This window comes from Amblyraja radiata, unplaced genomic scaffold (assembly GCF_010909765.2).
Source record: "Amblyraja radiata isolate CabotCenter1 unplaced genomic scaffold, sAmbRad1.1.pri S47, whole genome shotgun sequence".
Taxonomy (NCBI): domain Eukaryota; kingdom Metazoa; phylum Chordata; class Chondrichthyes; order Rajiformes; family Rajidae; genus Amblyraja; species Amblyraja radiata.
The window spans coordinates 65,990-91,556 of NW_022630153.1; the positions used below are offsets into that span (position 1 = coordinate 65,990).

The 25,567-nt window shown below is 46.1% G+C and overlaps 1 protein-coding gene across 1 annotated transcript in view; it reads right to left on the reverse strand.

Annotated features, from left to right (window-relative positions):
- Window positions 1-1,554: 1,554 nt before the first annotated feature.
- LOC116969463 (arachidonate 5-lipoxygenase-like) overlaps window positions 1,555-25,567 on the reverse strand; it is a 29,064-nt gene continuing 5,051 nt past the window's right edge. The window contains 6 exon segments of the mRNA XM_033016356.1: window positions 1,555-1,988; window positions 2,399-2,859; window positions 3,495-3,665; window positions 4,661-4,761; window positions 12,111-12,232; window positions 14,192-14,361. Coding sequence (XP_032872247.1) covers window positions 2,680-2,859; window positions 3,495-3,665; window positions 4,661-4,761; window positions 12,111-12,232; window positions 14,192-14,361 — 744 coding nt within the window. The 3' untranslated portion in view covers window positions 1,555-1,988; window positions 2,399-2,679.

Genomic DNA, 25,567 nt, shown 5'->3' on the forward strand with positions numbered 1-25,567 from the left:
TCTATCTCTTTAGTTCTATCTAGTTTAAAAAAAAAAAGGTAAAAAGTATTGGAGACAATGTAATAATAATTGACATGTAATGATGTATTTTGGTTATGTACCTATCTCCAATAAAAAATATTTTCAAAAAAAAAAAAAAAAAAGAATCCATCTCGGAGGCATTCTACAAACTCCCTTTCTTGGGGTCCTGAACCGACCTGATTTTCCCAGTCTACCTGCATATTGAAATCCCCCATCACCACAGTGGCATTATCTTTGTTACATGCCATGTTTAACTCCTGCTGCAACTTACACCCTACATCCCGGCTACTATTTGGGGGTCTGTAGATAACACCAATTAGTGGCTTCTTGCCTTTACAATTCCTCAACTCAATCCACAGTGACTCTACCTCGTCAGTCCCAATGTCTCCCCTCACAAGGGACTGAATTCCATCCCTCACCAGCAGAGCTACCCCCCCCCCTCCTCTGGCCACCTGCCTGTCCTTTCTATAGCATGTATAACCCTGAATATTAAGTTCCCAGGTCCGATCCTCCTGCAGCCAGGTCTCAGTAATCCCCACAATGTCATATCTACCAACCTCTAACTGAGCCTCAAGCTCATCTACTTTACTTCTTATACTTCGCGCATTCATATACAATACTTTTAATTCCTTACGCATCTCACCTTTCACATCGATCCCTATTACACTTGGCCATACTCTCCTATCCCTTTGTGAGCTTCCATCAACATGATGCCAAGTTAAACTGATTTCATTTCCCTGTACATGATCCATGTCCTTCTATTCCTGCACTTCCATGTGCCGATCCAAATGCCTCTTAAACACCACTGTAGTATCTGCCTCCACTAACACCCATGGCAATGCATTCCATGCCTCACCAACCTCGGTGTAAAAACAAACTTCCCCCTCTCACCTTATAGCTATGCCCTCTAGTTTTGGATGTTTGTGCCCAGAGATAAAGATTCTATGTTGTACTGTGTTGCAATGTGTGGTACTGTCCTATAGTGTTGCATGTGGTATTCTGCTGCACTGTGTGTGCTATGCCATGCTGAACAGTGTTGTACTATGTTGTACTGTACTACATTACACCGTGCTGTAGTGTGTGTACTGTAATGGCCTGTGATGACTTTTCTAAAGTTCAGAGTCTGTGAAACAATCTTAACTGCAGAACAGGCAGCATCTCTGTGTAGAACGAATCTGTGACATTACAAGTTGAGACCCTTCTTCAAACTCAGACTGAAGAAGGGTCTCCACATGAAAGGTCACCCACTCCAGCTATTCAGAGATTCTGAGTTACTCCAGCATTTTGTGACTACCTTCCGTGTAAACAAGCATCTGTAGTTACTTCCTACCCACTTTAATTATCTCTACTGATGAATGCTAGATCAGATCTGCCATCTAATGCAATATTCCGGTAAGCCTGGGTCCAGTATTTTCCACATTACCATGTCGCACTGTGTCATTTTAAGGATCTTACTTAACTCATGCGCCTGTATCAATTCTGTTTACACAAATGCCAGCAGAACAAGGAGTTTTGTCAAGGTCTTCTGCAATTTGATTCCCAGTTCCTAACAAGAACATTAAGCATGCACCTCCATGGTGTAGCAGTTACAAGCTTTAGACAAAATTCAGAATGAAAGCCAACTTTGGAATTTATATTTCATTTTAATCAATAAAAAATAACCGTTTTGATTTTCAATTGATTATAGTGTAGATGTTAGAAACCTGAAACAAAACCCAGGAACGCTGCATTGGCTGGCATTGTCTTTGGAGAAGGAGAGACAATGCATGGGGGAGGGAAAAGCAAGCATGTTCCTCCTTGCAGGCAGAACGGGAGTGTTGCTGATTAGCAACTGAGCAACAATGAGCAATAAAACAGCCTTCAGTATTGATCAGTAAGGACATCAAAGGTTACGGGGAGAAGGTAGTAAAGATCGATCAGCCACCATCGAATGGTGGAGCAGACTCGATGGGCTGAATGGCCTAATTCTGTTCCTGTGTCTGATGAACATGGTCTTCAGGGTGGGAATTGATCAAAACCCCAGATTGGATCAGAGAGGTGGAGTGGTTTTATTCAATGGGAGACTGGTGGAGCAAAATCAACAGTCCCCTTGATCTGACCGAGAGCAGAGTACGTGAGAACTGGATCGAGGGCACTCTCGGTGGAGAAGATCAAATATGACAGAGGAGAAACAGGGGTAAAGAAGACCATCTGAAAGGCACATGTGTGGAAAGTCTTGTCAGCAAATCAGGTAACGGCAGAATACAGACATACAGCACAGAAACAGGCCCTTCGGCCCAATTCCATGCTGACCAACATGCCTCGTCTACACTGGTCCCACTTGCCTTTGTTTGCCCCGTATCCCCCTAAATCTTTCCTATCCACGTGCCTTTTACACATTATTATAGTTTCTGCCTGAACTACCTCCTCCGGTAGCTCATTCCATAGACCCACCACCCTCTGAGTGAACAAGTTGCTACTCAGGTTCCAGGTGGAGGTGGTGGAAGGGCAGAGTGGCCTTGGAATTCATTGGGAAGGGAATATCAGGCTGTGTGCGTGCGGTGTGGATCAGAGGGCGGGAGAGATTGGCTGGTTTAATTTGGCAATAAAAGTTTTGCAATTATAATTTTAATCTTGAAGCAAAGCGTGAAGCAGGTTGATGATGGTGCAATGGCGTGGTTAGACTGCCACACTATTGTCGATCAAACTGGGCAGGAGATAGGTGTAGGGTGGAGAAAGGTTCTGGTTCCTCTTTATAATATCCTGCTCGATCTGCTGCAGGGCTGTGTGGAATTCTGTGATGTGAGCTCTTGCCGGCAGCTCAGTGAAGCGCTCCTCCACGTACTTGCCCAGCTCAGTCTGCAGGGAGTGAAGAGACGGGTGTCCTGATCAAACCAGGGTGACAGCTCAGCACACACACATGCACAGAGCACGGTTCTGGCTTTGGTACACACACAAACGTGCACACACACATGCACACACCCACACACACATTAACAAATGTGCACACACATACACATAGCCACAGAAAATCATAGAGACACAGACACAAGACAGATACGGACTCACAAGCACACATACGCACTCTGATACACACAGACACCCTACTTACACCAAACACAGACACGCACAAAAACATTTACACACAGTCAGATAGACACAGAAGCACACGAGCATATATACACTGACACTCACACACTGACACATGCAAATACTGACACGCGTGCACACACACTGACAAACACACATATTGATACACAGGTGCACACAGACATGCAGACACAGACGCAGACAGGCACACTTAAGACACACAGAAAAATAAATAGACAGACAGACATACAGACTGACAGGCAGTCATACACCAGGAGACACATACACACATGTAGACACACAGATACAACTAACAGAAGAAATGCCAGAGATACAGAGATACAACTCTTATTCTTTTAGTGCAACATTTCTCCATTCGGCTGATCAGTTTTTCTGCTACTTACGTTAATGGGGGCTGGTTGACTGAGCAGATGGATGGTTGCAACCACTTTGTATTGTTTTATTCCACTTGGCAAAGTGTCGACAATATCTGCTTCGGTGACTTGTCCCTTTTTGGTCGGTGCAGGTTTCCCCATCATGGAAGGGTAGTTTTGTACACAGAAGCCCCAGTCATACTAGGAAAACAAACACAGTAGAATGCAAATGTGGGAATCAGGTGGGGGTGGGGGGGGGGGGGGGGGGGGGGGGGCAGGTGATCGATAGATTTATACTTGGATCGGAAGAACATAATGGAAGAACACAAAGTGAAGGACACAAGAAGGGAACATTCAGAAACCTCTGCAGGGTTCAACCAAAGTGGCAGGATGGGTTGGGAAATGGCATCTTGGAGTTGATTCATAAAATTAGGAATTGGAAGAGATGGGGGCACGCAGCATTAGTGTTCAAGGTTAACCATTGTTTGAGATGGCCTGTTTCCGTGCTGTAATTGTTATATGGTTATATGGTTTTAGTTTAGAGATACAGCATGGAAGGCCCTTTGCCCCACCGAGTTCGTGCCGACCATCGATCACCCGTGCACACTAGCTCCATGTTATCCTACATTCTCATCCACTCCCTACACACTAGGGAACAATTTACACAGGGCCAATTAACCTACAAATCTGCACATCTTTGGGATGTGGGTGGAAACCGGAGTACCAGAGGAAATGTGGTCACAAGACGAACATGCAAACTCCACACAAACAGCACCTGAGGTCAAGAACGGAACTCACTATCAAAACATGGAGGGGACGAGGGACTCAATTTTTTGGTGGCCGTGCGTGCATGCGCACACTCACACACGTGCGCGAGGCTTCGGAGTCTCAATCCAGCGCTAAATGCAGCTCAACTCTGCCTGTCTCACCGGGTTAACTAACAGCCCTGTCTGGACTGACGGGATACCAGCGCTGCTTCTCCGCGCTGGCCATATTTCCCGCAAGCCCAGGCAGGTTAACCTGGTGGGGATGTTGCCAACCCTCAAAACATGGGGGGGACGTGTCCCCTCTGGCCCCCCCGGGTTTTCCGCCCCTGCCTGAGGTCAGGGTCCAGACTGCGCTGGAGGCTGCTGCTGTGTCATAGTCCAGTGCATTGTGTTGCATTGGAGCATCAATTCCATGAAATGCGAGCTGACCTGTCCAACGTTTACTGAAGAATGTTGTCCAGAACAGGTGAAGATGACCATGGTTAGGAACTTGATGAGTTCGGTCTTGGAGTGAAATGATGAAGGGAAGCCTAGTGAGAAAGATCAGAGATGTTACAAGAATGATCTGAAGTCCACCAAAGCACTCAGTATGTAGAATGCGAACTGCGGCAATGAATGCATCAACTCTCTGCCGAGCAGTGTCAGCATCCCACCCACTGTGAGAGAAAATAATCCCCTTCAGGTTCCTATTAAATCTTTCCCCTCTCACCTTCAACTGTTCTTGGCTGTTCTTGATTCCCCTACTCTGGGTACAAGACTGTGCATTTACCTATCTATTACCTTCGTGATCTTTTACACCTCGGCAACATTGCTTCTCAACTTCCTGCGCTCCAAGGAATAAAGTCCTGACCTGCTCAACCTCTCCCCATAGCTCAGGCACTTTAATCCTGGCAACATTCTCGTATAACTTCTCTGCTCTCTTTCCAGCTTAACAACATATTTTACTTCGGAGTCACGTGAGTGACTTCGTGAAGAACCCCGCCCGGACTCATGCGTGTCATATCGCTACACGCATTGCATCGAGTCACAGCAGGGGCCTTAGCGGCAGAATTTAAAAGCCGGGAACAGCAGGTAAGGAGACTGCATTCTTTCCACTTACTTCACAGGTGGAGGCATGGACAGATCCAAGAAAAACAAGAGGGCTGCGAAAAAGCTGGCGGGGGAGAACCGCGGAGTTGCGGGCAGCCAGCAGCAGCCAACGGCACACCAATCTCCCGTAATGGGAACAGCTGTGCCCGACTTCGCCCCCGCACCGGCCAAATCAACACCGCGGCCGGGCGGTAAAGCAAAGCAAAAAACGGACAGAGTCGTTGACTCCGATGAGTCCAATTTTGAACAGCCGCGAGCGGGCAGTGCCCATGAGCATTGGGGCCGGTTGGAGCGGTTTGAGGAGCAGCCGCGAGCGGCCAGTGCCCGAGAGCATTGGAGCCGGTTGGAGCGGCTGATGGAGTAAATGCTCCAAAGTGACAGGCTCCGGGAGATGGAGACTAGTCACAGTGGGCAGCTAGTAAGTCCCACAACAGTACCTCTTGTAGGGCTGCACAGTGCTTCTCCCTCATCAGAGGGGAGTACGGGGGGTCAATTCTGAGCTAACCCTGAAGAGGGGTGTGCAGAACATACTCCTAGTGTGCATGGGGTGCAAGAAAACAAAAACCTATTGGATATGGTGTCCCAGTACATTCAACCTGACCAAACTGGCCAAAACCTGGAACCTAAAATAGCTGCAAGTATCGACTACATGTCATTCAATCAGGTACAAGGACAGGCATTATTGGACACCACAGCAAGACACTTATCACCAGGGAACTGCAAATCACTAAATGTTCCCAGTGTCAACCAGTGTATTTGGAAACATGTCGGAGCATCAATCAGAGCCTGGGACTTGAAACTACAGAAAGTTCTGAAAGTCCTAACAGCGGGAATTACGGCTTTCGCCCGCACAATAAACGAAAAAGACATGACACAAGATCAGCAGGATGCACTGGCTTTATTTTGCAACTCCCAATACGAGTTAAAGAGTATTAGGAAGAGTGCCATCCAACCGGCTTTAGACCCCAAATTTGCAGGCCTGTGCAAACCCTAAACCTCCAAACCACCAATATTACTATTTGGAGGTGACTTATCCAAACAGGTAAAAGAACTTGACGAAGAGGCTAAAACCCTGGGGCTCATTAAAGCAACGTCTAAAAACTACTTCGGCCAGAAACAGCACCCCTACGCACCCACCAGTCGGACAAGACAAACTGGTGAAAGCTCGAAGGCCAGGTACGCTCAACATCGGTCTTTTTTAGGCCATGGCCCAGACCGGCCTTCCTGGAAAATGCGCAAACCCCCAACAACAACCCAACTACAGACCCAGACACCGGCGCCTCAACGTCCACGGAGGATTTCCCGAAAAAGTAATAAACCTACCACTGGTAACCATGGAGGTAGGTGGGTCTGGTTCCTTACGAATTGAAGGGAGCATGGAGGTTGGTGGGAGATTACACTTCTATCTGGATGCATGGAATAAGTTAACTACCGACACTTATATTTTAAGCAGTATCCAGGGATATACCATAGAATTTATACAAAAACATAACCCTCCAGTTCAGCGTGTACCGAACCGAATGTTCGTGCTTACATGCAAAGAAAAATCAAAACACATGCTGAACTACAGCGGCTTTATAAAAAAGGAGTAATTGAGAAAACCCAACACGAATCACAGGAACTCGTGTCCAAAATCTTTATCATAAACAAGAAAGATGGTGGTTGCCGCATCATCATAGATTTGACTAATTTGAATACTTTCGTACAATATATTCATTTCAAGATGGAAACCTTTGTTACTGCTAAGCAATTGATTTCCAAAGGTTACTACATGGCAAGCATCGATTTAAAAGATGCTTACTATACCTTTCTTGTACATCAGTGGAGCTGCACACTAAATCTCGTTGCACTGACGTGCAATGACAATAAAAGATATATTATTATTATTATTATACAGTACCCATAAGAGGTGACCACAGATGTTATTTAAAATTCAACTGGATGGGTCAGCATTGGCAGTACAGGGCACAACCTAATGGGCTAACATCAGCCCCCAGGCTGTTCACTAAAATTTTGAAACCAGCCCTAGCGTTTCTGCGGAAACAAAAACACATGGTAATGGCATATCTAGATGACACACTTATTGTGGGCAAAACTTTGGAATTGGCTAAACAAACGGTAACAGCCACAAAACAATTATTTGAAAAACTGGGGTTTATCATCCATCCAGTTAAATCTAAATTAACACCTTCAACCACAGTGGAGGGCTAAAATACGAGCACTCAAAATTAATGGTGGTCATTTTGACAGACCAATGAAGCTACCAACAGAGGCCATAATGGAACTAAAATGGTGGAAAGATAACATTGGGCATTGTTCCAATCCAATCATTACCAGCAACCCGCCTATGGTACTACAAACTGATGCCAGTGCACTTGGTTGGGGTGCTACCAATTCCATCTCCAGCTGTGGAGGGAGATGGAATGCACAGGAGACATCATTATTACAAACACTGGGCATAAACTACCTGGAAATGTTAGGTGCATTCCATGGCCTTAAGTCATATTGTTCTGGGTTATATCACCAACATGTTAGACTACAAATTGACAACACCACCGTGGTAGCATATATCAACCATATGGGTGGAAACAAATCGACATCATGTGACGATCTGGCCAATACAATTTGGCAATGGTGTATCCAGAGAGATATTTGGATATCAGCTACCTACTTACCAGGTAAACTAAATTTAGTGGCAGACACCAGGTCACGCAAATTCAATGAAAACACCGATGGATGTTGGATAAAAAAGTATTTGCTGAAATTACAGCACGGTATGGAACACCAGATATCGATCTATTCGCATCCAGGCTCAATCATCAGTTATCGAACTATGTTTCATGGGAACCAGACCCTGGGGCAGCAGTAACAGATGCATTTTCGCTGCATTGGGGGAAATTGTTTATTGATGCATTCCCTCCTTTCTGCCTCATCAGTTGGGTATTAAGGAAAATACAGCAAGACTCTGCGCCTGGTATTTTGATAGTACCCGATTGGCCTACTCAACCATGGTTCCCGGTGATACTCGACATGGTATTAGAACCATGCATCACCATCCATCATAGACCTAATTTACTGGTTCATCCCGTAACAAGGGAAAGCCACCCATGTCATAATTATATAAACCTATTAATTTGTAGAGTTTGAAAGCACCTCTACTACACCTGGGACTGACGGACCGAACAGTGGATATTATTTCAGCGGCCCACAGACAGTCCACCAAAAAACAGTGCTTGGTGTACATCAAGAAATGGGAAATGCACTGTCACAACAATAACATCACCCACAGATCTATGAACATCCCGTCTGTTCTTGAATTCCTGGCAAGCCTCCATTACGATGAGGGGCTCAGTTATAGTGCCATCAACTGCGCCAGAAGTGCTCTGTCAACATACCTGTGGCAAGGAACAGAGCAGCATTCTGTTGGGACACACCCCCTGGTAACTAAACTCATGAGGGGCATTTTTAATGTTAATCCCCCAAGAACCAGGTACTCCCAAATATAGGATGTGAGCATTGGAGTATACTAAGATCATCAGAGGCAAAGAAATGGCACTTTTAATCAGCTACAAACAGCCACACAAAAAAGTGACAGTCCAGACCATCTCGAGATGGCTAAAACAGGTCCTAATAAAGGCTGGAGTAGACACTAACATTTTTAAATCTCACTCCACCAGGGCTGCAGCTACATCGGCAGCTATGAAGTTGGACGTTCCTATGGACCAAATCCTCAAGACAGCAGGATGGTCAACCGAGAAAACTTTCCAACGATTTTATAACAAATCAGTAATTGAACCTGGAACATTTGCAGAAACAATTTTAAGTTCTGTAATATAATTTTACCCCATAAATAGGGGCTATAATTTGGTGTTAATAAATTTATCGTTGTTTTTCAATATCGCATTGATGTCTAATAATGTTAACTGTCGGTGCTGGGACCCCAGTTGTTCACAATTTATATAAATGATTTGGAGGAGGGAACCAAGTGTAATATATCAAAATTTGCGGACGATACAAAAATGGGAGGAAAAGTAGGGGATGAGGAGGATAGGAAGAGTCTGCAAAAGGATATAGATAAGCTAGGTGAGTGGGCAACAACTTGGCAGATGAAATTTAATACTAATAAATGTGAAGTCATTCACTTTGGGAAAAAAAATGATAGGGCAAGTTATTTTCTAAAGGAGGAGGAGCTGCGTTGTAATGCAACGCAAAGGGATCTAGGGGTATTAGTACATGAATCACTAAAAGTTAGTATGCAGGTGCAGCAAGCAATCAGGAAGGCCAATGGAGTTTTGGCCTTTATTGCTAGGGGGATTGAGTATAAAAACACGGAGGTCTTGCTGCAGCTGTACACAGTATTAGTGAGACCACATTTGGAATACTGTGTACAGTTCTGGGGTCCATACTTAAGAAAGGATGTACTAGCCCTGGAGGCAGTGCAGCGAAGGTTTACAAGATTAATTCCTGCAATGAGGGGATTGACATATGAGGAAAGGTTAAGTAGGCTGGAACTCTACTCTTTGGAGTTTAGAAGAATGAGAGGCGATCTCATTGAAACATATAAGATCGTGAGGGGCCTTGATCGGGTGGATGCACCTAGGATGTTCCCAATGATCGGGGAAACTAGAACTAGGGGACATAGTTGCAGAATAAGGGGGGGCTCTTTTAAAACTGAGATGAGGAAGAACTTCTTCACCCAGAGGGTGGTTAATTTATGGAATTCACTGCCCCAGGGAGCAGTGGAAGCAGAAACTTTAAATATATTTAAGACTAAAATAGATGGTTTTTTAGCTGCCAAGGGGATAAGGGGCTACGGGGAGAGGGCAGGGATATGGACCTCGGTATGGTTAGTATAGTAAGACCTGAGTGATCTCCTGGACAAGTGTCGATCGCCTGGATTGGGGTCGGAGAGGAATTTCCCGGATTTTTTTCCCGAATTGGCCTGGGTTTTTATCCGGTTTTTTGCCTCCCCCAGGAGATCACGAGGTTCTTGGGGTGGAGAGGGGTGATAGCGGTATAAAGGGGAGGGTAGTGTCTTGTGTTCTGTGTCTTGTGTCTACTGTTTGTGGGTAAGTGTGTCTGTTTAGTGTTCAGCCATGAGCGAATGGCGGTGCGGGCTCGACGGACCTGGTGGTCTACTCTCGCACCTACTTTCTATGTTTCTATGTTTCTATGTTTCTATGTAACACTATTCTCCCCATAATCAAGACAGATGTGATGCATGGACTCGTTTCCACGGCATGGAATCACAAAGCTTTAAAATCTTCACGTAGTCACTCATGTGACTCCGAAGTAAAATAGTAAGATTAAACGAGAACTTACCAGTTCGAAGTTTGATCATTATTTTATGAGGAGTAACGTTGAGGGAATACGTGCCCTCCGCTCCCACCCTTGATCATATACTCAACTGGTATCTTCTTCTCTAATCTTACTATGTTTAGTCATTACAGTTATCTGTGATTTCACACCGCTGCTTTGAAGAATGACACGCATGCGTCCTGGCGGGGTTCTTCACGTATTCCCTCAACGTACTCCTCATAAAATAATGATCAAACTTCGAACTGGTAAGTTCACGTTTAATCTTACTATTTCCTATCACATAGAACCTTAGAGCACAGTAGCAGGTCCTTCAGCAAATAATGTCTGTACTCAATATGATGCAAAGACCAATATTTATTTGCCTGCACATCCATGTACCTATCCAGAATTCAAGGGGATATCTGAAGAGAGTCGCTAACACAAAGCTAACGGCATGGCCTAATTCTGTCAATAGGGGCGGTTCGGTGGTGCAGCTGCCTTACAGTGCTTGCAGTGCCAGAGACCCGGGTTCGATCTTAACTGCAGCTGCTGTCTGTGCGGAGTTTGTACGTTCTCCCCGTGAACACGTGGCTTTTCGCCGAGATTTTCTTCCCACACTCTAAAGACGTGCAGGTATGTAGTTTAATTGTCTTGGTTGAAGTGCAAATTGTCCCTGGTATGTAGTAGGATAGTGCTAGTGTGCGGGGATCGCTGGTCGACTCGGACTCCGTGCGCCAAAGGAACTGTTTCCGTGCTGTTACTCCAAGCTAAACTAAAAATGTGTCCCAGGTTCAGTGCATGTAATGTTATATCTTGTAAAATGTTTTACCCCCTATCAGTTTCGTCCCAGCTGTAATTAGGCAACTGGATGGTCATCTCATCAACAGGAGTGCAGTCATGACCTCCCATCTACCTCATTGGAGATCTTTGAACTGTCTTTAATCGGACTATCGGAATTCAATGTTATATCTTTGCTCTGGATGATGTCCCGTTTATCTGTGTACTGCCTGATTGTATTTATGTATAGACTTTACTATGACTGGATAGCATGTAAACAAAAGCTTTTCATTCCACCTCAGTACACATGACAATAGTAAACTAAACAAAACTAATGTCGAGTTTATAAAACCATGAGGGGTATAGAGAGGTCACAATCTCTCCCCAGGGTAGGGGAGTCTAAAACTAGAGGGCACAGGGATATGAGGAGAGGAGAGGAAGTTAGAGGGCACTGCCTCCTGATTGTCTGCCCCAGAGCTCCGTGACAGGACAGAGAGATAGATTGTTGATTAATGCTGGTGTCAGCAGTTATGGGGAGGAGGCAGGAGAATGGGGTTAGGAGGGAGAGATAGATCAGCCGTGATTGAATGGCGGAGTAGACTCGATGGGCCGAATGGCCTGATTCTACTCCTATCACTTATGACCTTATGAGAACTGGATATCAACAGCGGTCGATCGATAGACACTGATCAACACGACGAGATTTGAAGAGTACCTGACGATTGCTTGGCCAATAATCCTTCGGTGAAGATCTCCTTCACCCAGGCTTGAAGTTCTGGATCACTCTGGACACTTGTGTCGTTCTCATAGTAAAGGTCAACGATGTTTTCTGTAAACCTTTGAAGGAAGGAAGGAGAGCGTTAATGGAGGGATGGTGTAGAAAACTCGAGACCACTGTTGGATTTGCTTCTGTACAGGGGAGCAAGCGGATGAAAGCAACGAGGAGCTGTGTGAGTGACGAGATGCAAGGGGCGAGGAGAGGGAAGGTAATGAGGGAGGGAAGGGCAGGTCAGAGGGTGGGAAAGGTCAGTCAGGATGGGCTGATTTATAGAAGGACTTGTGGATGAGGATATCAAACAAATGGCTGGAGTAACGATCAAAGAGAGCATTGTGACCAGTTTACCCAGTTGGGCCACTCTCCGCACAACAGCTGGAGACTCAGGCTCCAATCTTACAGTTCCAGTCTTGTGTGTAGCTCCCGTCAAACCTCATACATCCCGACTCCAGCCTAGAAATCTGCTCCACCCCCCTCCAACTGCTGTTCCTCAGGAGGGAGACGGAGGGAGGATACAGGCCATGTAGGGGTGAGAGTCGACGAGGATGCAGGAAACATCGGGGCATATGGAAAGGCATAGTGATTAGGCAAGGACAGGGAAAGTTAAATATTAGGTGGAAACGTTGTTAACGTTTAGAAAATGGACCAGTATAGCACTGGAACCGGCTCCCTGGCCCACACTGTTGTCAATGCCGAACAGGATGCCAAGTTTAACTAACCCCTTGTGCCTGCACTTGAATCAAAGCCCTCCATTTGCTGCCTCTCACATATTGATATAGCATCTATTTCCACCACCACCCCCAGCAGCATGACCCAAACACTCATCATTCAGTATCAAAAAACTTGACTTGCACATTTCCCCTCTTACCTAAACCTGTGCCCTCACACATGGGAAAATAATTCTGCCAACGCGCTGACCAGCGATCACCCCATACACTAGCACTATCCTACACAACAGGGACAATTTACAATCTTCACCAAAGCCAATTAACCTATAAACCCGCTCGCCTTTGGTGTGGGAAAAAAACGGAACACCCGGTGAAAAGCCACGTGGTCACAGGGAGAATTTACAAACTCTGTACAGACAGCACCCATTATCAGGATCAAACCCGGGTCTCTGGCTCTGTCAACTCGACCACAACACCACAATGCCGCCCCTAATATCTTCTGCACCCTCTTCAAAGCATCCACGTCCTTCCTGTAATGGGGCGACCAGAATTACATGCAATATCCCAATGCGCCAAACCAAAGTCTTATAAAGCTGCATCACGACTTCCTGCTTCTTATACTCAATGCCCTCAACAATTATGGCAATCTTATCATGTGCCTTCTTTACCAAATACGTTTGTTGCCACTTTCGGGGAGGTATGGTCTTGAATCCACAAGATCCCTCTGTACATCAATGATCCAAAGGATCCTGCCATTGACTGGATACTTTCCACTTATATTTGGCCTCACAAAGTGCAACACCTCACACAGATCCATACAGCTCGGGAATAAACCCTTTGAACTGATGGCTGTGAGTCTCCGCTTACACCGTGTGCCTGGGGATTCTCACACACCGCTGTGATGGCCATTTAACTTTATGTTTAATCTTCATGTAGTTATGTACATTGTTGTTTTTTTTGTATGACTGTATGGTAAATCACATTTAACTGTACCTTGGTACACGTGACAATAACGGACCTTTGACCCAACTTATCCACGCTGACCAAGATGACCAAAATGCCCCATGCCCAAAGATAACACCCTCAGACAACTCTACCGCTGTACCACTATGCTGCCCGCTACATGCTGGCATTTTCCCTGCGTTAGAAATGCTACTCAAAGGCAGTGATTGTACATGGCCTCAGCACCACCTCAGGTATTAGTCACTGCTCAGTGGATGGGGTGTGTGTGTGGAGCAGGACTCATTTCTACCAACCCCTTGTCCCCTCAATGACTGTAAATGGCTTTAATAGTCGAGGCTGTGTCAGATGTAGGCAGGGGAGACATCCAAGGCAGGGTTAGGGGTCTCTCACTTGTTGATGGCCTGCCAGATCTTCTGAGCATCATCTCTGAAGTAATAATTGTGGATCTTTTCCACTCCTCGAGCAGCCAGATTGTCTGGGAGACACATAGATTCGTAGGTAGCGCGCTCCAGACCGCGCTGCAAGACCTGCACGATGGCAGTCCCTCCGGAAGAGAATGCCTGGAACAACAGATGAAAAAACTCAGTAGAAAGTCATGATGCAGTTCTACAAGGGGCCACAGTTTAAGGATAAGGGCGAAGTCTTTTAGGACCGAGATGTGGTGATTCTCACAGAGAGTGGTGATTCTCTGGAATTCTCTGCCACAGAAGGTAGTTGAGGCCAGTTCATTGACCATATTTAAGAGGGAGTTAGATGTGGCCCTTGTGGCTAAAGGGATCAGGGGGTATGGAGAGAAGGCAGGTACAGGATACTGAGTTGGATGATCAGCCATGATCATATTGAAGGGCGAATGGTGCAGGCTCGAAGGGCCGAATGGCCTCTACTCCTGCACCTATTTTCTATGTTTCTCTGTTTCTAAAAGGATCCTATCTATCTTATATTACTAAAAGTCTGATCTTTACCGTTTTTGACTAGCTGTGGTGTGATTTCCGAGAGAACGCCGCCACGTGCGGCCGTCATTTTTGCCCACCTCGCTCAGAGCCCCCCTCCGCCTTCCAGAACCGGACGATCTTTGGGTGTATGTGTGTGTATGTGTGTGCTTGAAATGCTGTAAAATTGGCTAGGAGTGCTGTTAGGTTGGACTTGCGGCCTGCACACCATGATGACTTTTGAAGTAAATTCTCAGATTTTCTTTGTTGAAATTTGACCACTTAATCTCTCTATATTAAAATTGTCTTTTTTTTATATCAAAACCAAAGTGTTATCAAGAGGCAGTGAGCAGCAGAACACAGCAAGAGACACAACAAAAATAACTTAATAAATCTCATCTTTAACATTTAAATTGTTGTTATATTTTAAGTCATTCACATTTTAAACTTTAATAAATCCTTTTTCCACTAGCCATGCCTGCGTGCTCTTCATCACAATAGTAACTTAATAGGCAGGAATGGTTGCGCTGTCGGAAAGCCACTAAGAGTGCATGGGGGAAGATTGAGGGGAGATGGACTGAATGCGTGTGGGGGAGGGGAATGGCATGGAGCAGAGTGGGGAGAGAAGGGAAGAGGGGTGACTGAGTGAACTGCCACCACCAGCTGTGAGTGACTGGGCTGCCAGCCCACCAGGCATGAGTAAGTGAAATGCCAGCCCACCAGCTGTAAGTGACTGAAGTGCCAGCCCACCACCCATGACTTGGTGAACTGCCAGCCCACCAGCCATGACTCACTGAACTGCAAGTCCAAAAATCCATTCAGTCTACAATGTCCACACTAGCCCTCTGGAAACCAGTGCCTTCAGCGCACAACAGCCAGAGTGACTGAGCTGCCTGGCCAGAGTGACTGAGCTGCCCGGCCAGAGTGACTTTGGTCAGGTCACATTTGGAGTGTTGTGTGCCGTTCTGGCCGCCCCATTACAGGAAAGATGTGGAGGCTTTGGGGTTTACCAGAAAACTGCCTGGATTAGAGGCTGTCAGTTACAAGGGAACTTGCATTGTTTTCTCTGCAGTGTTGGAGTTTCAGGGGAGACCTGATAGTAGTACATAACATTATGAGAGGCAGAGATAGGTTAGAGTTAGACAGTCAGAACCATTTTCCCAGGTTGGAAATATCCAACACTAGAGGGCAGTAGAGGTTAGGATGAGAATAAGAGTTTAAGGTGGAGGGGGAAAAGTTTAATGGTGGGACCAGGCTCGGCGATTGTTTCACTGAACACCACCGCTCAGTCCGCCTATACCTACCTAATCTCCCAGTTCCTCAGCACTTTAACTCCCCCTCCCATTCTCACACTGACCTTTCTGACCTGGGCCTCCTACATTGTCAGAGTGAGGCCCAGTGAAATTGGAGGAACAGCACCTCATATTTTACTTCGGAGTCACGTGAGTGATTCCGTGAAGAACCCCGTCATTACGTCTGACGCATGGCGCAGTGACCGGCTGGGAGGTGCGTCGCTCCTCCAGCGGTAAGTTTTAAAAACCCTCAGGTAAGTGTAAAACCTATTCAGAGGTCGTTTTCTGCGCCTGGTAATTCTCGTTTCAGCAAGTTCGAGTATGGAGAAAGCGTCGAGGGTGAAGTCAAGGTGAGCCGCCGGGAGAAGAGCTATGGAAGACCGTGGAAGTGTGGTTAGCGGGCGGCCGCCTAGCTCACCTACCGAGTTGCTAACGGTACGACCAGCGACTGCAGACTTGGTGTCTGAGAGCACTGTGGCTGCACCATTGGGGCGGAAAGCCACTAAAATGTCTGCACAGCCAGTAGACTCGGATGAGTCAACTGGGAGGGTTCCCCTCCCGTAATGGATAACGTCTTTGGACGTTTGTCCAGGATGGAGCTCCTAATGGAGAGGATGCTCCAGCAAGATACACTCCAACAGGAGGAGTTGTGTCAGCGCGGATCTCCTCGGGGGGCCTCGCCAGCGGTACCTGTTTCAGGGCTGCTTAATGTCTCCCTCTTGGACGAGGAGAGCATGAGGTGTCAGTTTTATTCTGACGCCGTATCTGTGGGTATAGTCAAGTCAAGTCAAACATAGAAACATAGAAACATAGAAATTAGGTGCAGGAGTAGGCCATTCGGCCCTTCGAGCCTGCACCGCCATTCAATATGATCATGGCTGATCATCCAACTCAGTATCCCGTACCTGCCTTCTCTCCATACCCTCTGATCCCCTTAGCCACAAGGGCCACATCTAACTCCCTCTTAAATATAGCCAATGAACTGGCCTCGACTACCCTCTGTGGCAGGGAGTTCCAGAGATTCACCACTCTCTGTGTGAAAAAAGTTCTTCTCATCACGGTTTTAAAGGATTTCCCCCTTATCCTTAAGCTGTGACCCCTTGTCCTGGACTTCCCCAACATCGGGAGCAATCTTCCTGCATCTAGCCTGTCCAACCCCTTAAGAATTTTGTAAGTTTCTATAAGATCCCCTCTCAATCTCCTAAATTCTAGAGAGTATAAACCAAGTCTATCCAGTCTTTCTTCATAAGACAGTCCTGACATCCCAGGAATCAGTCTGGTGAACCTTCTCTGCACTCCCTCTATGGCAATAATGTCCTTCCTCAGATTTGGAGACCAAAACTGTACGCAATACTCCAGGTGTGGTCTCACCAAGACCCTGTACAACTGCAGTAGAACCTACCTGCTCCTATACTCAAATCCATTTGCTATGAAAGCTAACATACCATTCGCTTTCTTCACTGCCTGCTGCACCTGCATGCCCACTTTCAATGACTGGTGTACCATGACACCCAGGTCTCGCTGCATCTCCCCTTTTCCTAGTCGGCCACCATTTAGATAATAGTCTGCTTTCCTGTTTTTGCCACCAAAATGGATAACCTCACATTTATCCACATTATACTGCATCTGCCAAACATTTGCCCACTCACCCAGCCTATCCAAGTCACCTTGCAGTCTCCTAGCATCCTCCTCACAGCTAACACTGCCCCCCAGCTTAGTGTCATCCGCAAACTTGGAGATATTGCCTTCAATTCCCTCATCCAGGATCATTAATATATATTGTAAATAGCTGGGGTCCCAGCACTGAGCCTTGCGGTACCCCACTAGTCACTGCCTGCCATTGTGAAAAGGACCCGTTTACTCCTACCCTTTGCTTCCTGTTTGCCAGCCAGTTCTCTATCCACATCAATACTGAACCCCCAATGCCGTGTGCTTTAAGTTTGTAAACTAATCTCTTATGTGGGACCTTGTCGAAAGCCTTCTGGAAGTCCAGATACACCACATCCACTGGTTCTCCCCTATCCACGCTACTAGTTACATCCTCGAAAAATTCTATAAGATTCGTCAGACATGATTTACCTTTTGTAAATCCATGCTGACTTTGTCCAATGATTTCACCACTTTCCAAATGTGCTGCTATCCCATCTTTAATAACTGACTCTAGCAGTTTCCCCACTACCGATGTTAGACTAACTGGTCTGTAATTCCCCGTTTTCTCTCTCCCTCCCTTCTTAAAAAGTGGGGTTACGTTTGCTACCCGCCAATCCTCAGGAACTACTCCAGAATCTAACGAGTTTTGAAAGATTATTACTAATGCATCCACTATTTCTGGAGCTACTTCCTTAAGTACTCTGGGATGCAGCCTATCTGGCCCTGGGGATTTATCGGCCTTTAATCCCTTTAATTTACCCAACACCACTTCCCGGCTAACCTGGATTTCACTCAATTCCTCCAACTCCTTTGACCCGCGGTCCCCTGCTATTTCCGGCAGATTATTTATGTCTTCCTTAGTGAAGACGGAACCAAAGTAGTTATTCAATTGGTCCGCCATAGTCACATTTATTTCTATAGCACATTTAAAAAACAACTCTTGTTGGCCGAAGTACTTTACATTTGTTATAAGAATAGCACAACAAAACAAACTACATACATATATACATGTAGCCCTCACTCAGAGGACGTCAGGAAAGGCTTGGGAGTATAGATAGGTCTTTAGTCTTGACTTTAAAGAGTTGATGGAGGGGGCAGTTCTGATGGGAAGGGGGATGCTGTTTCACAGTCTAGGAGCTGCAACCGCAAAGGCGCGGTCGCCCCTGAGTTTATGCCTAGACCGCGGGACATTCAGCAACCCCAAGTCGGCCGATCTGAGGGGCCTGGAGGTGGAGTGGTGGGTGAGAAGACTTTTTATGTAGGTGGGGGCAAGCCCATCGAGGGCTTTGTAGACATAGAGGAGGGTCTTGAAGTTTATACGGAACCGCACAGGGAGCCAGTGGAGAGAGGCCAGGATCGGGGTGATGTGGTCCCTTTTTCGGGTGCCCGTCAGGAGTCTCACTGCGGCGTTTTGGACCAGTTGCAGGCGGGACAGGGAAGATTGGCTGATGCCAGTGTAAAGGGAGTTGCAGTAATCTAGGCGGGAGGAGATGAATGTGTGGATGATCTTTTCCAGGTCATCAAACTGGAGGAATTGTTTTATTTTAGCTATCGTCCGAAGCTGAAAGAAGCTAGCTTTTACCACAGCATTGACTTGTTTGTCAAATGTCAATGCTGGGTCAAATATCACGCCAAGGTTTTTGACGTGAGGTTTGAGTAGTGGGGTAAGGCTTCCAAGGCTGCCTGCTATCATTGAGTCCGAGGGGCGGAGAAGGATGACCTCAGACTTATTCTCGTTTAGTTGGAGGAAGTTCTGGGCTATCCAACACTTTATATCCTCGAGGCAGTGGGTAAGGTTAAACAGATTAGATTGTTTTTTGGGCTTCAGGGGGAGATAGAGTTGGGTATTGTCTGCATAGCAATGGAAGGAAATGCCGTGCCTGTCAATGACTTAGCCTAAGGGGAGCATATACAGGGAGAAGAGAATGGGGCCGAGGATGGAACCTTGTGGAACCCCACAGCAGAGATTTGCTGGGGGAGGAGAATGAGTTGCTTATGTTAGTCGAGAAATCCTACCTTTGAGGTAAGAGATGAACCATCTCAGGGCAGTGCCATCAATACCAACCCCGTACCGGAGACGGTCAATTAGGATGGTGTGGTCAACAGTGTCAAATGCTGCACTGAGGTCAAGAAGGAGCAGGATTGCACAGTCGCTGGAGTCAACGGTGAGCAGTAGGTCATTATGTACCTTCAACAAGGCAGACTCTGTGCTTATGGTGAGCCCTGAAACCTGATTGGAAAGTTTCCAGGATAGTGTTTTGGTGAAGGTCAGGCTTAAAATTACCTTTTCAAGGGCTTTTGAGAGGAAAGGCAGTTTAGAAATGGGTCTGTAGTTGCTTGGCAAGGTGGGGTCGAGGTTAGGTTTTTTCAGGAGGGGCTGGGCCACCGCATGCTTGAAGCAGGTAGGTACACTGCCAGTGGCCAGAGAACTGTTGAAGATGGCGAGGATGCTGGGACCAGCTGTTGTAATGCCGTCCTTTAGGAGGGCAGAGGGGACAGTGTCGAGGGGGCATGTAGTAGGTTTCATGGTGGTGATCAGTTTTACAAGGGAGGGTAGAGTAACGGGTTGGAAACGGTCTAATTTTGAAGAGCAGACCAATGAGACAGCCAGGCCACAAGTTGGAGGGGAAATATTTGTTCTTATATTCTTTACCTTGCTGGTGAAAAATGTGGTAAATTCCTCGCACTTAGCAGGGGACCCAGTTAGGCTGGTGCTGGTGGCAGGACAGATGATGGAGGCGATGGTGCTAAAAAAGACCTTGGAATTTTGCGCGTTTTTGGAAATATTTATTTCTGGCAGATATTACTGCTTGCTGGTATTTGTCAAGATTATTTTTCAGGAGTTCAAAGGAAATTTGAAGGGTATAGCCGTGGAGCATACCCCAAGGGATGAAGGGCAAGAGCCAGAGGTACCATTCCTGGCAGCAAGATTTGCCATCCCAACAGAGTCAGGAAGAGTTGGGTGATGAGTTGGCCGCAAGTATAAACTACGTGGCTTCACACCAGCTTCAAGAGCTTACTATGGATGAAACTGCCAAAAAGTATGAGACCCCGGCTAACTGTGTCCTGCTCAAAGTGCCGGCTGTGGACCACGCCATCTGGGGTCATATGGGCGTAGGCATCTGAGCTCAGGAAATGAGGCTTCAGAGGGTACTGAAGCTGCTCGCCTCAGGCATTACAGCGTTCACCAGGTCAGTGGATGGAGGGCACCTGTCCGATGTACAGCAGGATGCCCTGGCCCTCATGTGCAATGCACACTTTGAGGTAAATTGTCTGAGAAAGATCGCCATCCACCCTACCATCAACCCAAAGTTCGCGACTCTGTGCAAACCCAGCAATATCCAGCCACCAAATCTGCTGTTCGTTGAGGACCTCGCAAAAAGAGTCAAGGAACTGGACGACGAGGCAAGAACGGTCGGACTCATCTATGCACCAATGACCAGCAGTATCCCTACAAACGGTTTGCTGAAACTGGGTACCGTCAACGACCAAGCCAACCATTCACAAATATGCGCACTGGCGCACTCCAACAGGGGCACGGGCGAACATGTCCTTTCCCACCAGAAACCGGGGGCAGAAAATTCCACCGGTAACCATGGAGGTAGGTGGGTCTGGTCCTTGTCGGAACATATTAAGTGGGAATCACCTACTAGTTGGGGGGAGATTACACTTGTTTCTGAAGGAACGGTATGGGATAACATCAGATCTGTTTATACTGCGCAGTATACAAGGGTTTCGAATTGAATTCCTTCTCAATTTGCGTTCACCCACACAGCATACACCAAGCCGGGCACTCATTTTCCCCACAAAAAGAGAATTTGGAGGTACAAGCTGAAATTGAAAAATTATACAAAAAAGGTGTAATTGAGAAGGCGGTTTATCAACCTCACCAATTCATGTCTAATATTTTTCCTAGATCAAAAAAGGATAAGGAATGTCGAATCATCGTTGACTTGACGAACCTTAACCCCTTTGTGCAGTATAAACATTTCAAAATGGAAACCTTTGTTACTGCCACACAACTGATTTCCAGAGGATGTTATATAGCATGTATAGATCTTAAAGATATTTGAAATTTAGCTGGATGAGGCAATGATGACAATTTAAAGCACTGCCTAATGGCTAAACCTCGACCCCTAGATTATTTACAAAACTGTTAAAACCAGTACTGCGGCTTCTCTGGGAGCAGGGTCATATTGTAATGGCTTATTTGGATGATATCTTAATCATAGGAAAGACTCGGAAAACAGCTGAATTATCTGTTTCAGTTGTTAAACTCATGTTTCAGAAATTGGGGTTTCTCATTCATCCAGTTAAATCCAAATTGATACCAGTTAGAGTTATTGATTATTTGGGATTCACTGTTAACTCAACTCACATGTCAGTGACTCTGCCCAGGGGCAAGAGATTAGATTTAATTGAAGGTTGTAACAAGCTCATGGTGGAGCAACAACCTTCAATTAGACATGTGGGCAGCTTGATTGGCAAATTAGTGGCTGCCTTTCCAGCTGCACAGTTTGTACCTTTGCATTACCAACATTTACAACGTGCAAAGGAGAAGGCACTCAGGATACATGCAGGTCATTTCGACAGGCCCATGCAATTACCAGCTGAAGCCATTGCTGAAGTGCAGTGGTGGATAATGAACATCTCGAGTTGCTCCAGCAAAGTTCTGATTGAGGAACCTTCAGTAGTCTTACAGACTGATGTTAGTGCCCTAGGATGGGGTGCTACTGATACCATCTCTAGCTGTGGAGACAGTTGGAATATGCATGAGGCATTTTATGGGCTTAAAGCTTATTGTACTACTATGCGTCACTTGCATGTTCAGCTTCAGATTGACAACACTACGGCAGTGGCCTATGTTAATCACATGGGTGGAATCAAGTCGGAATCTTGTGATAGATTGGCTAATCTTATTTGGCATTGGTGTATTACAAGAAACATTTGGGTTTCAGCTATCTACCTACCAGGTAGATTCAACATGGTGGCAGACACCAGGTCACGCAAATTCAATGCCACAGAAGTTAGTTGAGACCAGTTCATTGGCTATATTTAAGAGGGAGTTAGATGTTTCCCTTGTGGCTAAATGGATCAGGTGGTATGGAGAGAAGGCAGGTACAGGATACTGAGTTGGATGATCAGCCATGATCATATTGAATGGTGGCGCAGGCTCGAACGGCCGAATGGCCTCTACTCCTGCACCTATTTTCTATGTTTTATTTTTCTATGACAACACAGAATGGATGTTGAATCATGATGTTGAATTATGATATTGTTGTCCGGTATGGGATGCCAGATATTGATTTGTTTGCATCCAGAATTAATCACCAGTTACCCAAGTATGTTTCATGGGATCCAGACCTAGGGGCAGTCGCGGTACATGCATTCTCACTACACTGGGGTGGAATGTTTTTATATGCATTTCCCCATTTTGCCTCATCAGTCGGTGCTTGCTCAAGATCAAGCAGGACTCAGCCTCAGGAGTTTTGGTGGTACCCGACTGGCCTACACAGTCATGGTTCTCACTTGTTTTGGAGATAATAACACAGCCTCTTATGGCTGTTCCGAAACATAGTGACCTACTGGTGCACCCTGTAACTGGGGATCAACATCCTTTACATGACCATATTGATCTGTTAATTTGCAGATTCTGAGGAGGCCATACCTGGGGCTTGGACTATCCGATCATACCGTGGATGTGATCACTGCGGCCTGGAGGGATAGTACCAAAAACAGTACATCTCTCATGTCAGGAAATGGGAGGTGTTCTGCTTATGGGGGAACATTACATAACTTCCACAATAATCCCAATAGCAAAGAAATCAGTTGTGGCCTGCCTAAATGATTACTGCCCTAATCCCCATAGTAATGAAGTGATTTGAACGCCTGGTTAAACCTCACATTACTGCCAGCCTCCCCTCATCGTTAGACCCCCTCCAGTTCGCCTATCGCCCCAAACGTTCTACAGAAGATGCCATCTCCACTATGCTGTACACAGTGCACACTCATCTGGAAAACAAAAACACCTACGCCAGAATCCTGTACATTGACTTCAGCTCAGCCTTTAACAATATCATCCCACAGAGACTTGTGGAGAAACTAATCCTGCTGGGCTTTAACACCGCCCTGTGTCACTGGATCTTGGACTTTCTGACACAGAGACCGCAGTCAGTCCGTGTTGGCAAGAATACCTCAGGCTCGATCACGCTGAGCACCGGCTCCCCTCAAGGTTGTGTGCTCAGCACGCTGTTGTTCACATTGCTCACACATGACTGTGCTGCCAGATTCAGGGACAACAGGATTATAAAATTTGCAGATGACACCACAGTGGTGGGACTCATCATTGGAGATGACGAATCAATGTACAGGGAGGAAGTGAAACAACTAGTGGACTGGTGCGGCAACAACAATCTAGAATTAAACGTAGAAAAAACAAAGGAGATGATTGTCGACTTCAGGAGGTCGCAGCCAAAACACACACCCCTCAACATCAGTGGCACCACGGTGGAGAGAGTGGAGAACATAAAGTTCCTCGGAGTGAAAATTACAGACAGTCTCACCTGGTCCAGGAACAACACTGGGATTGTCAAACGGGCCCATCAGCGACTGCACTACCTGAGGAAACTTAAACAGGTCGCACTTCCCACCAACATCCTCAGGACTTTTTACAGGGGCACGGTGGAGTCTGTACTCACGTACTGCATGAACACGTGGTACTCCAACTGTAACTGCTCAGACAGGAAGTCTCTGCAGAGGATAGTGAGGGGAGCAGAGAGGATCATTGGCGTCTCCTTTACCCTCGGTACAAGAACTGTTCCAGAGCCGCTGTCTGAAAAAGGCACTGAGCATAGCAAAGGACAGATTGCACCCACTCCACACACATCTAGATCTCCTGCCATCAGGCAAGAGATACCGTAGCATCGAAGCTACGAAACACCTATGAGAGAGAAGCGAGTGTCACCAAACTTCTGAATTCTCTGGGGTGGAACCCTCTCCAAGACAGACGTGAAGCTCACCGTTTGACCTGTTTTTACAAAATGTTAAATGGTCAGCTAGACATAGATCACAAGACCTACACCAAACCCAAATCAATTAGGAGCAGACGAGGGCATTCGATCCAATTTGTGATCCCAGCCACAAAGACAGATGTGTACAGCAATTCGTTCTTCCCACGCATTATTAAAGCATGGAATAATCTCCACCAAACCACGGTTGCCCAGCCAGATGCAACTAAATTTAAAGTAGCACTTTCTTCCCAATAACCCTTTCTGGCTTAACCCCTCCCTTCACCACCTCCAGTTTAAATTCCAGTTGGAATATTTTGGAGGACCAAGTTACCAAGAACCAAGAAGCCCGGACAACCAGACTGCTAAACAGCTTCCTGCCACAAGCTGTGAGGCTGCTAAACAGTCACTCCACCTGATTCTGCTGCTTTTGCACTGACAATTTAATTACTGGCACGGAGTAATAACTCTGGCACTGGCTCAGGTCACTTAAATCAGCTGCCCTGGACATTTTATGACTTTTTTAAAATTGTATTTTAATGTTGCTTTTTACCTGCACATTTTTTTAAACTATTCGTACTGTTTTTATCAGGAAGTGGATTGTTTTTATTTAGATGTGAAATGTTTAAGTCTTTATGTGCGATGCTCCGATATTCCCTGAGAAACGTCTTTTCATTTTGCACTGTAAAATTTGTTGCTTTGCATGATGACAATAAAGGATGATGATGATGATCTCAGATGTGCTAGAATTTCTGTCAACGCTATATTTTGATGAAGGGTTGAGCTATAGTGCCATCAATAGTGCCAGGAGTGCCCTGTCATCATACTTATATATCCCCTACAGAGAGTGGTGAGGACAGCGGAGAAGATCACCAGATCACCCCAACC